Source organism: Sinocyclocheilus anshuiensis, unplaced genomic scaffold (assembly GCF_001515605.1).
Source record: "Sinocyclocheilus anshuiensis isolate Anshui unplaced genomic scaffold, SAMN03320099.WGS_v1.1 scaffold84, whole genome shotgun sequence".
NCBI lineage: Eukaryota > Metazoa > Chordata > Actinopteri > Cypriniformes > Cyprinidae > Sinocyclocheilus > Sinocyclocheilus anshuiensis.
Window position 1 is genome coordinate 370,479 of NW_015557076.1, and position 15,390 is coordinate 385,868.

The 15,390-nt window shown below is 37.1% G+C and overlaps 2 protein-coding genes across 4 annotated transcripts; one reads left to right on the plus strand and one right to left on the minus strand.

Annotated features, from left to right (window-relative positions):
• Positions 1 to 17: 17 nt before the first annotated feature.
• tmx2a (thioredoxin-related transmembrane protein 2a) lies at positions 18 to 5,851 on the plus strand. 2 transcript variants are annotated; one of them, XR_001632774.1, is made up of 9 exons: positions 18 to 277; positions 1,197 to 1,257; positions 1,392 to 1,505; positions 1,605 to 1,681; positions 2,393 to 2,499; positions 2,563 to 2,628; positions 2,718 to 2,847; positions 4,180 to 5,178; positions 5,797 to 5,851. XR_001632774.1 is itself a non-coding variant. In XM_016471468.1 (8 exons), exons 1-8 carry the CDS (start codon positions 62 to 64, stop codon positions 4,348 to 4,350), a joined length of 942 nt encoding a protein of 313 aa, XP_016326954.1. In that variant the 5' UTR covers positions 18 to 61; the 3' UTR covers positions 4,351 to 5,256. The 2 variants fall into 2 exon arrangements, 1 of the variants encoding a protein (XP_016326954.1); XM_016471468.1 differs by lacking the exon at positions 5,797 to 5,851 and having other exon boundaries at positions 4,180 to 5,256.
• On the minus strand, positions 5,846 to 11,175 carry LOC107676791 (GATA zinc finger domain-containing protein 1-like). Of its 2 annotated transcripts, XM_016471472.1 has the most exons (6): positions 10,886 to 11,175; positions 10,429 to 10,541; positions 8,904 to 9,026; positions 8,337 to 8,396; positions 8,065 to 8,248; positions 5,846 to 6,347 (listed from the first exon to the last, which is right to left on the minus strand). In XM_016471472.1, exons 1-6 carry the CDS (start codon positions 10,950 to 10,952, stop codon positions 6,166 to 6,168), a joined length of 729 nt encoding a protein of 242 aa, XP_016326958.1. In that variant the 5' UTR covers positions 10,953 to 11,175; the 3' UTR covers positions 5,846 to 6,165. The 2 variants fall into 2 exon arrangements, with proteins under 2 accessions (XP_016326958.1, XP_016326959.1); XM_016471473.1 differs by lacking the exon at positions 10,429 to 10,541 and having other exon boundaries at positions 6,145 to 6,347; positions 10,773 to 11,175.
• Between the last annotated feature and the right edge of the window lie 4,215 nt (positions 11,176 to 15,390).

The window sequence follows — 15,390 nt, forward strand, 5'->3', positions numbered from 1 at the left end:
ACGTTACGACTCTCAGCTGTCAGTGATCTATTTCTGCTCTCTCCTCACTTTACTTCAGCACATGGGAGTCTGTCATGCGTCTGCAGCAATGAGTTTAATTAGAGGACTGGTTTCCACTCTATACTGCCTTCCAAAGGTTTATAAATGGTTTTATCGGCCCTATTACTCGATGTCACTGCTGATGACCGTGGCGTTCCCCATCGTGCTTAGCTGTCCCGGACTCTGCGAGTATTTACCGTCTCAGAGAGAGGACAGCAACTCCTGCGCCTTTGACTGGGTCTGTGCTGGTGCTCATTTGGAAAGCTGACATGATAGTTTACTGTTGGTGTTTTATTATTGCTTTATTGTTACACTTTGCACTTGCATGCATGCATTCTGTGTGTGCTGTCTCTTTAACACTTAAGTCTCTTAAGTGTATTTTATACAATAGTGTCATAGTTATATAGCTTAAATATGTATGTAAGAACAGTACATTTGATTTTATTTACAGAAGTCTGCATTTATTTAATTTAAAATACAGTAAAAATTGTGAAATATTATTGCAATTTAAAATAGCTGTCTTCTATGTGAATATCTGTTAAACTAATTTATTTATCTGTATTTTCAGCATCATTACTCCAGTCTTCAGTGTCACATGATCTTCAGAAATCACTCTAATATGCTGATTTGCTGCTCAGTTATTATTGATGTTCTTAATGTGAAAAAGAGCTTTTGCTTCTTAATATTTGTGTGATGCATTTTTTTTCAGGATTCTTTGATGAATGAAAAGTTAATTGATTTTTTGTAATATTATAAATCTCTCTTTTTTTCAAATGTTTGATCAACTTAATGAATAAAAGTACTAATCTCTAATATATATATTTTTTTGTACCCCAAACCTTTGAATGGTATGTGTATCGCGATTTCTGTTTTCAAAATTGATAATAATCAGAGATGTTTCTTGAGCAAATCAGCATATTAGAATGATTTCTGAAGATCATGTGACACTGAAGACTGCTGAAAATTCGGCTTTGATCACAGAAATAAATTACAGTTTAACAGATATTCACATAGAAAACATCTGTTTTAAATTGTAATAATATTTAGCAATATTACTGTTTTTACTGTGTATATATACAGTATATGCAATTATATATTTGCAAACATTTTCTAATGTGTTTATATATTTGAATAACACGTGTAATTGCTCTGTGTAGAGGGAGGTGGAGATTTTAATGTTTCTCAGCGCTATTGTCATGATGAAGAACCGCAGAGCCAGTACGTTTACATGCGTTAAATGTGATTACATTCATCAGATTACACACACAATCACACAAGATATTCATGAATAATATCTGCATTGATGCATGGTGCTTTCTTTAACTGAGGAGTGATCTCTCTCTCTCTCTCAGTAACACTGGAGCAGCACATAGGGAATATATTTCTCTTCAGTAAGGTGGCGAACGTGGTGCTGTTTTTTCGAGTGGACCTGAGACTCGGCCTTCTCTACCTCACGCTGTGTGTGGGTAAATAAATGATGGGAAGCATGAAAACATGATTGCAAAAATAATCAAGAGCAAAAACTGTGATTCCGAACTGCGAACTACCGTGCCTTCTCTATACAGTGTTCCTTATCACATGTAAGCCACCAATCTACATGGGCCCCGAGTTCATCAAATACTTCAGTGACTCAACTATAGATGTGAGTAAAGCATTAAAGCATTAAAGGAATAGTTCACACCCTCAGGTCAGCCAAGATGCAGATGAGTTTGTTTCGTCATCAGGTTTGGAGAAATGTAGCAGTGCATCAGTGTCTCAGAAACGGATGCTCTGCAGTGAATGGGTGCCGTCAGAACGAGAGTCCAAACAGCTGAAAAAACAATGTATTTTTGTCAGAAGCAATGGTTTAAAGTTAAAAAGTGATGGATTTGTTCTAGCTTTTGTCTTCTCTAGAGGTTAACTGATGGACTGGAGTGCTGTGGATTACTTGTGATGTTTTTATCAGCTCTCATTCTGACGGCACCCATTCACTGCAGAGCATCCATTGCTGAGACACTGATGCAATGCTACATTTCTACAAGAAACAAACTCATCTCGGATGACCTGAGGATGAGTACATTTTCTTGTTTATTTTTGGGTACACTGTTCCTTTAAGATGTTTTCTTTCTTTTCCAATTTAACAATTTCTTATTTAAAACCATGTAATTTGTTATCATTTTTGTCCATTCCAAATTTAAAAAAAATGGTTTATTCTTATAGCAATTTATATTAATAGAAAAGTCATCATCCAAATCTTATATCTTACTCTATAATATACAAAAATTAGATATTGTCTTATGTCAGAAACTGAGACCTTTATCCTCTTATCTTATCCTAAACTAATCATTGTGCATGTTTTTCTGCGTATTGTCAGGAAGAGCTGCAGAGGGACGGTCGTGTGACATGGATTGTTGAGTTTTATGCCAACTGGTCTCCAGAGTGTCAGACATTTGCTCCTATTTTTGCTGACCTGTCACTCAAGTAAGTCACACACACTTGCACTCTCGCACGTCTTCACGAGGTTAATGACTTTATGTTCACTAGGTATGACTGCTTAGGCCTCAAATTTGGAAAAGTGGACATTGGACAATATGCAGCAGCTGCCGAGAGGTGAGTCTATTTGCCTAGTGTCTTCCATTTAGCACTTGCCTTACTCGTTGCATTTAACTTTGCAGTCCTATGCTCTCATCTCATTACAGGTATAAGGTAAACCCCTCGCCGCTCTGCAAGCAGCTGCCTTCTCTGTTGCTCCTGCAAGGTGGTCGAGAACTCATGCGCCGCCCGCTAGTGGACATGAAGGGACGAGCCGTTGGGTGGAACTGCACTGAGGTAAAGCGCTTCAGAAGTCTGACACTCTTGAGAAAGATGCACAAACACTGCTGGGCAGTAACGGATTACATGTAATCTGGATTATGTAATCAGGGGGCAGTTGCATAAATTTAGCCTCTATGTTAAGACAGTGTCTTAGAACCAGTTTAACTAACTAGCACTTAACCAAGGGGTAATCAGTCTTATATTTATATACTAGTGCTGGGGAACACTATGTAGTCATCATATCCAGTGACCTTCAGTAACTGTTGAAGTCTGGACAAAAATATTTGCTCTGGGTGTGTAATGTCATTACAGTTTTCATGTTTATTAATGTTTGTTCATGTAATGCAGGGATTCCCATATGGGTTTTTTTTTTTTTCAACCAAACCTCTTAAAATAAAATATTTACTTGAAATATCATTGAGGAAGTTAATATTGCAGTAATTTAACAATTTAAATGTTTACAGTTCTCTGATGTCGGTTAACGCTCACATTGACATGCAGGTAAACAAATAAAATATTTCTCTGTTTAGTCTTCAAGTGTTTTTCAGTTTATTTTTATTTTACATTTTTATGATTGAATTAATTGTTAGTTTTTTTATCAACTCTCAAACCCTCTGCAGTTCAGCCAGTTTGGGAAACCCCGGTGTAATGTCATGTTTAATGCATTTTATGATGTTTATACCAAAAAAATTATCTTTGCTTTTTATATCAATATGGTACATCTAATGGTAAGTTTAAACAAGTTTGATTTAAAAAAGTAATCTAAAAAGTAGTCAGACTACATTACCTAATATGTGACCCTGGAGCACAAAACCAGTCATAAGGGTCAATTTTATGAAATTGAGATTTATAAATAAGCTTTCCATTGATGTATGGTTTGTTAGGATAGGAGAATATTTGGCTGAGATACAACTATTTGAAAATCTGGAATCTGAGGGTGCAAAAAAAATCTAAATATTGAAAAAATCGTCTTTAAAGTTGTTCAAATGAAGTTCTTAGCAATGCATATTACTAATCAAAAATTAAGTTTTGATATATGTACGGTAGGAAATTTACAAAATATCTTCATGGAACATGATCTTTACTTAATATCCTAATGATTTTTTGCATAAAAGAAAAATCGATAATTTTGACCCATACAATGTATTGTTGGCTATTGCTACAAATATACCCCAGCGACTTAACACTGCTTTTGTGCTCCAGGGTCACATATGTGTAATTCAGTTACTAACTACAGTTGTCATCATGTAATCAATAACAATCTACAATTTGTAAGTAATCTACCCAGCACCGCATACAAAGCAATTCGCTATTCCTCACTAAGACATGCGTTTGTGTGTTTTACAGGAAAATATAATTCGAGAGTTCAACCTAAATGAGATTCTCCAGAGATGTAAGAAATTTAGCAAAGGAGAGAAGCCTGAGGAACCGAAGACACTCCTGCCGGAGGCTCCTGAATTAGAGCAGCCACATGAGGAGGAGGAGGAGGAGGAACCAGAGAGCAAGAAAGACAAATAAGACACAGAACGGAAAGGAATTCAGCATTTATGACTATCCTGAATAGTGCAACACATCATCTACACAAATGCCTCGCATGTGGAAACATTTCCTCTTAACTTTAATCTTTTATTTTAGTTTACAGGAAACGTTAGTTTTTTGGGTGGGGGGGGTGAAAAGTTATGTCAGTCAACACACAAACAGCTGTGTCTGCTTTCATATTCTGGCCGCTGGCTTTTCATAATAAATGCATTCAGTGCGTCTTAAAGTTTAATCATTTTAAACTGCATTATTCTTTTAAGCCAAGGGGGTCTGTGGTGGTGCTGCAGGGGGTTTGCCAATTACTGTCTGATCTCAAAATATTAGGCTTTAAATTAAAACACGCAACATTAAGTTGACTTCCCCTAAAGATAATAAGCTAAATGTTTCACTGTCCCCGAATTACGGCATGCCAGCATCATAATAAAGTATGTAAATGCATATAGATGACATTTTATTATAGGCCAAGTTTAAAATGCAAACAGGACGTCCCCGATTGCGCTTATAATCCAGCAAGGAGTCGTTAGCCTCGAGTCTTTTATGCTTTATTTTATGCATGGTGACCTGTGTTGCATTTGCACTTGAGGTTCAAAACTGAGTAATTTGTGTTTGTTCGAGCATTAGTTATTAAAATGACGCATTCTACCAAAAACTTTTTTGTCATCATTCACTGATTTAGATGACCAATTAAAAGCCACTGAGAGGTTGTTATCCAGAGAACCTACTCAAATATGGTCACTGTTATGTCGGCAATGCATAGAGACCTGGATGAATACTGTGTGATTAACTGAGAGTCTGTTTCAAAAGTAGGTGGAAAATTAATAAAGCAATGAGCCCCAAGAAGCCGTGGTTTACAGTGAATTTATAACAGCTAAGGGGCGTAAGCGGAGTGCCTAAAACCCCCTTAGCTGTTATAAATTCACCGTAAACCACGGCTTCACGGGGATTATTGCTTTTATAAAACGGTTATTCCATATACGTAGTAAGGTTTCACAAAATAAAACAGAGCAAATAAAGTGTAATGATATTAATAAAAACAGCATTCTTCCACCAAACAATGTAGCTCCTCAGAATCAGTTGTGGTTGCAACAAAGTGGTTGCCGAGCAACACACAGAAGTAAACAAAGGTGTATGTTACTTTGTAGAGTAATTTACAACAGCTTCGAACGTGGCTCAGCCAATCAGAATCAAGCACCGGAACTCTCCGTTTTATAAAAAAAATATTTACTCTGGTCCTTCCCAGGTGTTTTTGTGGATACAGACTTTCGATCAAATGTAGTAGCATCTTCAATGTCTTGCAGGTTTGTAGAGGAGACTATGAAGCTTGAGAAAACATGCTCAGAAGTGAGCAGGAAGCTGGAAACATGCGAGTTACAGAATTTATATATTATTTTTGCTCACATCAACTTTCGGCTAAATTAAATCAAGAGTTGGAATCCATTTCAAGCAAGACACCAGTACAGACTCGACTCGACATGATATTGAAAGCTGCTGCTTTTTCCCACAGCACTGGAAGCTCAGAAAACGCATTTGAGAGATGCACAAAGCACAACACGTTAACCAGGTATGACTTTATACACATGTATGATGTGTTGCAATACTGAACTTTGTGCATAAAGTTTCCATTTTCAATTTGTATACCTGTTTTACTATGAAAATGTATACCGAAAATACTATAAAATGTACTGTTCAATGGCCAACTCCACACACAATCATGATGACCGTTCTTGAAATTGTACTGAAATGTCTCGTAAATGAAAAAAAAGTTCAGTTCAGTCTGATTTTGAGGGATCCACGTCACCCTACGGTTTCTTTGATGGCAACAGCAGGCGTCGGTCCTATATGAGTCCAGATGTAGCCTTTTTCTGGACGAACTGGTAATGTTGGGAAAGGGCAGCTTCTTGATTTGAAATACTCTGATGGGGCGTGACAGACAAACTCCAGGAACTCCATTCTTCTTGGCAAGTCCTCCTCAGGGCCTATGCAGAGAAACTGCAGTTGTTACAAAAAGGAAGCTTAAAAACTTCTTAAACATGCGTCAAATTAGTGTACATGACACCCTGGTACAGCATATGTGTCAGCAATAGGGGTGTGCGATATTGAAAAAATCTATTTTTAAAAAAATATATTTTTTAATTTATTAATTTTTATTTTTTTTTTTAAACTAAAACCACCAGTAGGTGGCAGCAAGTCCCTTAATGAGTGATTCGTTGAATCATTCACTCAAACAATTTGTTCAAAGTTCATTTACAAGTAGGGGTGTGGTGCGATGTATATCATCTGCGATAATATCGTAATTGTTGTTTTAACGATGTGCGATTTGACATTATCGAGTATTTTGCAAAAACCATTCAAAACATCCCTACAGAGCGCACGCGTAGTGCGTGTGCGCATTTAGAGTGCGTTCTTTCACTGCATGATTCGGTCTATTACAATGCATTTACAATGATCACAAATTCAAGACATGATGGCAGAAAATGTATATATTTATACCATTTCATATAGTTAATAATCAATTTCACACGAAGAGTGCCGTTTTTCTCCAAATATTACCATGATTACAAATGTGATATTGATTTTTTTACAACAGTTCAATAAACAATAAGTTAATTAAGAGACTTACGTTTTAGACACCATACTGCCCGTTTTCGACAACAAAAATTATTCCAAACGCCGCCACAGCGCTGTTTTGCGTCTGTGTGTTTCGTTCCTAAATGAATCACTCGTTTAAATGATTCGGTTCAATCGCAATGACTCACTTCTTAACAGTGACTTGCTGCCACCTGCTGGCGGTTTTAATTTCACATTTAAAGTATATTTTATTATTTAAATCATTTCAAATATCAGTATTCAACGTTTTATGTTTAATATATCAAAACGTTATTTATGCATTTGTAATTGCAGGTTAAATGCATTCATGTCCTGCATTAAACAGTGTGTAAATACATCTAAAATACTTCTGTGTTGATTTAATTTGCTTGGAAACAGCCCAAATGTCTTATTACTCTAATTCACTGATTAAATGCAAGAATTTCACTCAAAAGATAATGCACACTTTTAGAAAAAATGGCTTTATAAAGGTAAAAATGCCCATAAAACGTCAATATCGCACACCACTATTTACAAGTAAAGAAACTGGCTGTTTTTATGAATGGCTCATTGAATCACTGACTAAAATGATTCGTTCAAAACAGATTCATTCAGAAATAAAGATGCACAGATGTTCTGCTCCGGCTTTGATTGTTACTATTTTCATTGACGAAATAGAAAAAAAAACAATATTATGTGTCAAATGTAGCTCACTCAATATTATCTTATTTTTTGAATTGTTATATAATTGTAATATCACATTTGCAATCACACGCGCTAATATTCAGGAAAACGCCACTCTTGCTTGTGTGTTATTACATAACTATATCATATCTTATAAATCTACAAACAAAAACCCATACAGGGATATTTTTTTGCTTTCATAACTTGAATTATAGGGTGATTATAACTGCATTCTAATAGGCTTCATCACGCAGTCAATGCTTTTGGACTCTCAAGACGTGTTTTTGTTTGTTTTTTGCAAAGTGAGTGACACACTCCATAACATCAGCTCACATACTGTTAAAACAATTACGGTATTATCAAAGATATTGCACACCCCTAGTCAGCAAGGAACAAAAACACAGTATTTCTGCATGAACTTACCTACAATGTATGTGCCAGGATCAAACCGATCTCGAGGACTGGCCTGAGTCGGGATCAGCCAAGTTAACGCCGCGCTTTTCTCACAGTACTGGTCCTGGACGAAACCACGAATCTGTGCGTAATACGGCTTACCGTCGTCCTCGTCTGTTACTTTAATGACATCTCCTATTTGATAATAGACGCCCTGAACACAAGACGTGTAGTTTAGTGAATAGAAACAGGCAGAAAAACTGTTTAAACAAGCATTTTGAACAGTAGAAAAGTGTGATTACCTTGTAAAACATGGACTCTGATGTGATAATCGTTGACACAGACTCTGGTGCTTTGATAGGCTATGGAAATTTAAAGAAGGTAACATAAATGCCATTGCATTTTATTACTACAGTTCACCGAAAAATTAAAATTTGCTTAAAATGTACTCATCCTCAGGCCATCCGAGATTAGGATGAGTTTGTTTCTTCATCAGGTTTGGAGAAATGCAGCATTGCATCAGTGTCTCAGCAATGGATGCTCTGCAGAGGACTCATTTTAGCCAGAAGCAATGGTTTTAAGTTAAAAAGTGATGGATTTGTTTCAGCTTTTGGCTTCACGAGATGTTAACTGATGGACTGGAGTGCTGTGGATTATTGTGATGTTTTTATCAGCTGTTTGGACTCTCATTCTGACGGCACCCATTCACTGCAGAGCATCCATTGCTACATTTCTCCAAATCTGATGAAGAATCAAACTCATCCTAATCTTGGGATGGCCTGAGAGTGAGTACATTTTCATTCCTTTAACCCACATAGATATTAGAGGAAGAAAACACTCATAAACGACCCTGAATGAAAAGCACTTACATTTTTCAATTTGAAAATGTGTCGTCTACCCTTTCCTTTGGTCGAGACTTTCTTCTCCGATGCTGGAGCTTTGTACTTGGTGCTCCGTAACCGAGCGGAGCGTCTGTGGATTTCATGTTTGGACTATAACATAAAGAGGGTAGTATCACGGGTTTTATTTTTATATATCATATTTTACTTTATTTTTAAGCTGTGTATAACGTTATGTAAAGTAAACGGATCTTAATCTGTAAGATAGCATTTAAGAGAAGAAAAAAATAACTTAAAAAAAAAAAATATATATATATATATATATATATATATTATTATCATCACAAAAACAAACATACATATAAACAACTAAACAATAGTTCAAATTATCTTCATTAGAACAAAATCAAGGACTACAGTGGGGGAACTATAAAAGAAAGAAAAAAAAATCAAGTAAACATAATATGATAGTAATCGCTTGACAATTATTACGTCAACATGGACGTTATGCAACGTTAAGGATGCAAGCTGCCAAAGAGGTATCCTTTAAATTGCTACATCGAGTTTACCCTGTGAATGTTTATATTAAAAAAATGCTTCCGGAGAAGGATCCTCTTTGTTCCTTTTGTGGAATGGTAGATGAGTCTGTCTCTCATTTCTTTTGGGAATGTACCCATGTAACCATTTTTGAGAAAAATCTTCTCTCTTAGACAGTTTTTCCTTTGTTGTACAAGGATGTTTTATTTGGTTTTTATCATGTTGATAAGTTAAATATTTTCTAATAAATCTATTTATTTTGCTAGCAAAATTGTTTATACATAAGTGCAAATTTTTGTCTGTAAAGCCCCTATTTCTTATATTTTGTAAAGATCTGAAGTATTACTTGGAAACAATATCTACCTCCAGCAATGTTAAAGCCTTAAAATCGATAACATTGTGTGCATCTTATAATATTGGCTCTTTCCTATAATGTACAGTTGACTGAATGCTCTGTGACCTTTTGCCTGGTTGTTAAAAAGTGCCTTTTGAGGCACCTTTACTTTATATAATGTAATTTATATTACCCCTGGCCCTGTATGTTTGTTGTTGTTTTTTTATTTTTATTTTATTTTGTTTTTTGATTTTGTTGTTACTAGGGTTGTATATTTTTGCATACTTGTTGCTAATCCTAATAAAGGAAGGAGAAGAAAAAAAAAAAGGATGCAAGCTGCCGTTAAAATCCAAAAGAAGAAGACGTCAACATGGCGGCGCTCAACTGTGGGCGACCCGCTCCATGTAGAAACGAGAAGACTGTTACGGGTGTACATCATTTCCGGGTTTTTTTTCCCCCTCAAAATGACGTTTCTATATATAAAATGTTTCCAAATTCTATATCCGTAAAATATCGTAAGCAACAAAAAAAAAAAGGAACTATGGAGCAGTGTCGTGCACTTTCAGTAAATCATTATTTTGACCGCAAATTTTAGTATTCTAATGCGTGGTGTCGCTATTAGACTAAATGAGAAGTTACACAAATCCCACGCTGCAAAGCTAGTTTTTAAGCAAGTGTTCAAACCTGTTTCCCTCCGCCGTTATTCTGCTGGATGCTGGAGGAAGCAGATGCTCCGGAGCCTCCGCTGCTTGTGCTTTTACTCGCGCAGCTGTTACACAACATCTCCCCCTGGCTGCCTTTTTTTCAAAATGACGTTTCTATATATAAAATGTTTCTAAATTCTATATCCGTAAAATATCGTAAGCAACAACAAAAAAAGGAACTATGGAGCAGTGTCGTGCACTTTCAGTAAATCATTATTTTGACCGCAAATTTTAGTATTCTAATGCGTGGTGTCGCTATTAGACTAAATGAGAAGTTACACAAATCCCACGCTGCAAAGCTAGTTTTTAAGCAAGTGTTCAAACCTGTTTCCCTCCGCCGTTATTCTGCTGGATGCTGGAGGAAGCAGATGCTCCGGAGCCTCCGCTGCTTGTGCTTTTACTCGCGCAGCTGTTACACAACATCTCCCCCTGGCTGCCTTTTTTCCACATGGAAGAAGAGTTGGTCTTGCAGACAGCACAGCATGGTTTTAAACCGAGAGGCATGTTTGCTGACCACACGCAGCAATGTTTCGTCTACAAGGGTCTTGTATAGTTATTTCTGGATTAAACAGTCGGGTTTTTCCTGTAAGCATGCAAGCCAAAAACTACAAGTAATGTCGATCTAGAAGAAATATGACCTATCTCAAACACATATCTTTCATTTAGAAAACAATGAATGACAGGTCCCGTATGTTTTACCATTGGGGGGAAAAAACAACATCCGGAAGAAGAGTTTCTGAATTGTAGAATAAATGTCTTGATCCTTACTTTCAAAATAAAAGTCTAAGAAAATCTGCCTGTGAAAAAGACTTCTTCTTCTTCTTCTTCTTCTTCTTAATGTTTAACGGCGGTTGGCATCCAGCGTAATTGGTGCATTACCGCCACCATCTGCTCCGGAGTGTGGATCAGACAACAGGTTCACAGACTAATACACCCAATTCAGAATCAGAATCAGAATGAGCTTTATTGCCAGGTATGTTTACACATGCGAGGAATTTGTTTTCGTGACAGAAGCTTCCACAGTGTAACAGAATGACAGTGACAGAACAAAAAACACAGATAATAAAAAATAGAACAAGTAAATAAGGAATAAAAATATATAAATCGACAATTGTATGTGCAGGTATATTACAATAGACAGTTTTTGTATGTACAGGTACTGTATATTATGTGCTGCATCGTCCACAGACCTGTTTGCTTTGAGAATTCTCTCCTTCTACCCCAAGCATACAAATCCACACACTTCATCCTTATTCTACGATATAATAATAATAATTTTAACCTTCCTCAATACCCCTATAACTCTTCATACTCTATTAAAAACCCCTGTGTCCCTTAAGAATCCATAAGTATTCTAGTCTGTGCCCTATGTTGTGTGCTCAATAGCCCTTTTAATGTCATGTCCTGAACCTCTATCTCTCTCAACTTATTCCTCATCAACTCTCTCTGAACCTCATACCTGCTGCACCTCAAGACCACATGCTCCACTGACTCCTCTTCCTGGCAAACCTCACACAATCCAGTATCATGTTTTCCTATTAACTTGAGTGTTTTATTTAATAAACAATGTCCCAATCTTAACCTAGATATGACTGTTTCCGCTCTGCGATTTCTACTTCCAATCACTGAACATTTAACATCCCTCTGGATTTGATATAAATGCCTTCCTTTCCCCTCTCTATCCCACCTCTCTTGCCACATTTGATTTATTGTCTTCCATATCACACTTTTAACCTCTGCTTTACTGATACTTACTTGCATTTCTATGTTTCCTTTTTTTAACGCCATTTTAGCTAATTTATCTGCCATTTAATTTCCCCTTATCCCTACATGTCCTGGTACCCATAAAAATTGTATCTGCCTTCCTTGGTTATATATTCTTGTAACTAACTGTAGGACTTCAGTACTGTCTGTCTGTGTATCTACCTGTCTATCTGTCTGTCTGTCTGTCTGTCTATCTTTCTATCTAGTTGTCTGTCTATCTGTCTGTCTGTCTTTCTGTCTATCTGTCTGTATGTCTGTCTGTCTATCTATCTATCTGTCTGTCTGTTGTCTGTCTATCTATCTGTCTGTCTGTCTGTCTGTCTGTCTCTCTGTCTCTCTGTCTGTCTACTACATACAAATCAATTTAAATATAAAGTACCACCACCATAAATATTTAAGTAAAAAAAACAACAAAAAAAAACACACAACGTTCAGACTAAGATGTAAAAACTGGTCATTACTTACAACACAAGATGATTTAATCAAAACAAAACTGGTGATCACTTTCAATTTAAAATGATTACTGAAAAAAAGCCAAACTATACAATGACTATATTCACCAACTCTACATCATTTATTCTTTCTTTCCCCTTATATAATACTGTCAACATTAACCAAAAACTATCCAATCTGAAGAATGAAACATAATTTTTAACATTTGAATATAGAAATTGTATTTTTAGCAATTCATGAATATGTAAAGTTGAAAAGCTGCGATATTATAACTTTAAAACGGTTGCTTCGGGTCAAATCCATAATAAGTCCATAATCCATAATAAGGTTTCTTCCGGTGGAAAAAGTCCATCTCCTGTTGTCTCTCACTTCAAAATCAACCCACATATTTGTTTAGAGCTGTTTTAGACTGCTCTGGCTTTCTAAAGTTTGCTTAAAACTTGAGAATTACTTAAAAGTGAAATACTGTGATGTTTTTATCAGCTGTTTGGACTCTCATTCTGATGGCACCCACTCACTGCAGAGCATCCATTGCTGAGACACTGATGTTCAGATGAAGAAAATTGTCATCAAATTTTTAGGTGAACCATTCCTTTAAATGTGGCATGAAAAGAATATTATTGTTTTTAAATGAAGCAACACATTGGCATTGCTAAATAAGAGGGCTGTGGCTTCACGGTTACTGTAAGAAACACTGATGCGTTCACAAATGCATATATTTTCTTCACTCAGATATACGTCACAAGAAAAGATCTGTCGCTGTTTCCATTTCATTGCGACTTCAATAATATGCAACAATCAATTGCAACCATTGGTGTTCTTATGTGGACAGAAAAGGTCCTCACACAAAATTTCCATACACTCTAAAAAATGCTGGGTTAAATATAACCCAGCACTGGGTTAAAAAGGGACAAACCCAGCTATTGGGTTGTTTTGACCCAGCTGTTGGGTTGTTTTGACCCAGCGGTTGGGTTGTTTTGACCCAGCGGTTCGGTTGTTTTGACCCAGCTATTGGGTTGTTTTGACCCAGCAGTTGGGTTGTTTTGACCCAGAAGTTGGGTTGTTTTGACCCAGCTGTTGGGTTGTTTTGCCCCATTTGTTGGGTTGTTTTGACCCAGCAGTTGGGTTGTTTTGACCCAGAAGTTGGGTTGTTTTGACCCAGCGGTTGGGTTGTTTTGACCCAGCGGTTGGGATGTTTTGACCCAGCTGTTGGGTTGTTTTGACCCAGCAGTTGGGTTGTTTTGACCCAGCAGTTGGGTTGTTTTGACCCAGCAGTTGGGTTGTTTTGACCCAGCAGTTGGGTTGTTTTGACCCAGCAGTTGGGTTGTTTTGACCCAGCAGTTGGGTTGTTTTGACCCAGAAGTTGGGTTGTTTTGACCCAGCGGTTGGGTTGTTTTGAACCCAACCACTGGGTCAAAACAACCCAATAGCTGGGTTTGTCCCTTTTTAACCCAGCCCTGGGTTATATTTAACCCAGCATTTTTTAGAGTGTAAGATTCACAACAGAAATGCACATCAGTTTGCTCTTACTATCTTTCCAATGTTAATAAATCCAGAATATTGACATAACCATACCTAAAGTTACCAATTACCAAAATGAGTATGGCTTTTCGCACACAATAAAGACCTTTAGTATACGGGCAAATATGTGGCATTCTCTCTCTTTATATTGATGTGTGAATCATTGTGAGGCTGCTCCTGTTTGCTTGTGAGGCCTGGAGAGAAGGGCCTGGATAAGTGCGCTCCAAAACTGTAGCATCATGGCAGCTTGGCAGACTGTGTGTTGGCACGGCCGAGGATACAGAGACAGATTGAGGCTGACACAGCAGACCTTCACTTGGCGAATGGCTGGCACTGCCTGCTGTGCGGATCAGAGCGCGCCTCTGTCACACTCCACTCAGGAGGGCTGTCAGCCTTTTGCACTCCTTTGGAAAACAAAAAAAGGAGTGCTGTTAGACTTCTATTCCGGCTGCAGGACAACAGCTGAGGAAAATGTTTGGAAATCCTTCACAGTGTGATGCTGTATTCTAAATGTCATCTAGGAGACTCAAATGCAGCAGAAAGACATGGGCATGTATGATGTAAGAAGGTTTTTTTCCCCCCTTACATTTGGACATCGAGTGTGCAAAATATTCATAGAGCTGCTGCAACAAATTCATGAGATGGTTATTTTTGAAAGAGGTCTCTTCTGCTCACCGAGGCTGCATTTATTTGATCAAAAATACGGTAAAAACTTTAAAATTGTGAAATATTATTACAATCCAAAATAACTGTTTTCTATGTGAATATCTGTTCAAATGTAATTTATATCTGTGATGCACAGCTGAATTTTCAGCATCATTACTGCAGTCTTCAGTGTCACGTGATCTTCAGAAATCATTCTAATATGCTGCTCAAGAAACATTTCTGATTATCCTCAGTTGAAAACAGTTGGGCTGCACAATATTTTTTTATATTCAGTTCAGTCGTGGCCTGGAGTCTTAATGTCAGCTTGCCAAGCTTTCCGGCAAAATAAAGTGCTACAGATGAATCTCAATAATGAGCCATGTGCTCCAAACAGCAGGATTCTTGTATGGTCTCCTGTTCAAGCTGTGACTGTGAGTACGCTTGCTTTGCTACCCAAACAAGGCAACAGGGGGCTTAAAGTGTGCTGCCCCATTTTATAATAAAGGATTATTTAAACATCTGAAAAGTTAATCAGGAGGAATAATTAAGCTTTCTCAAA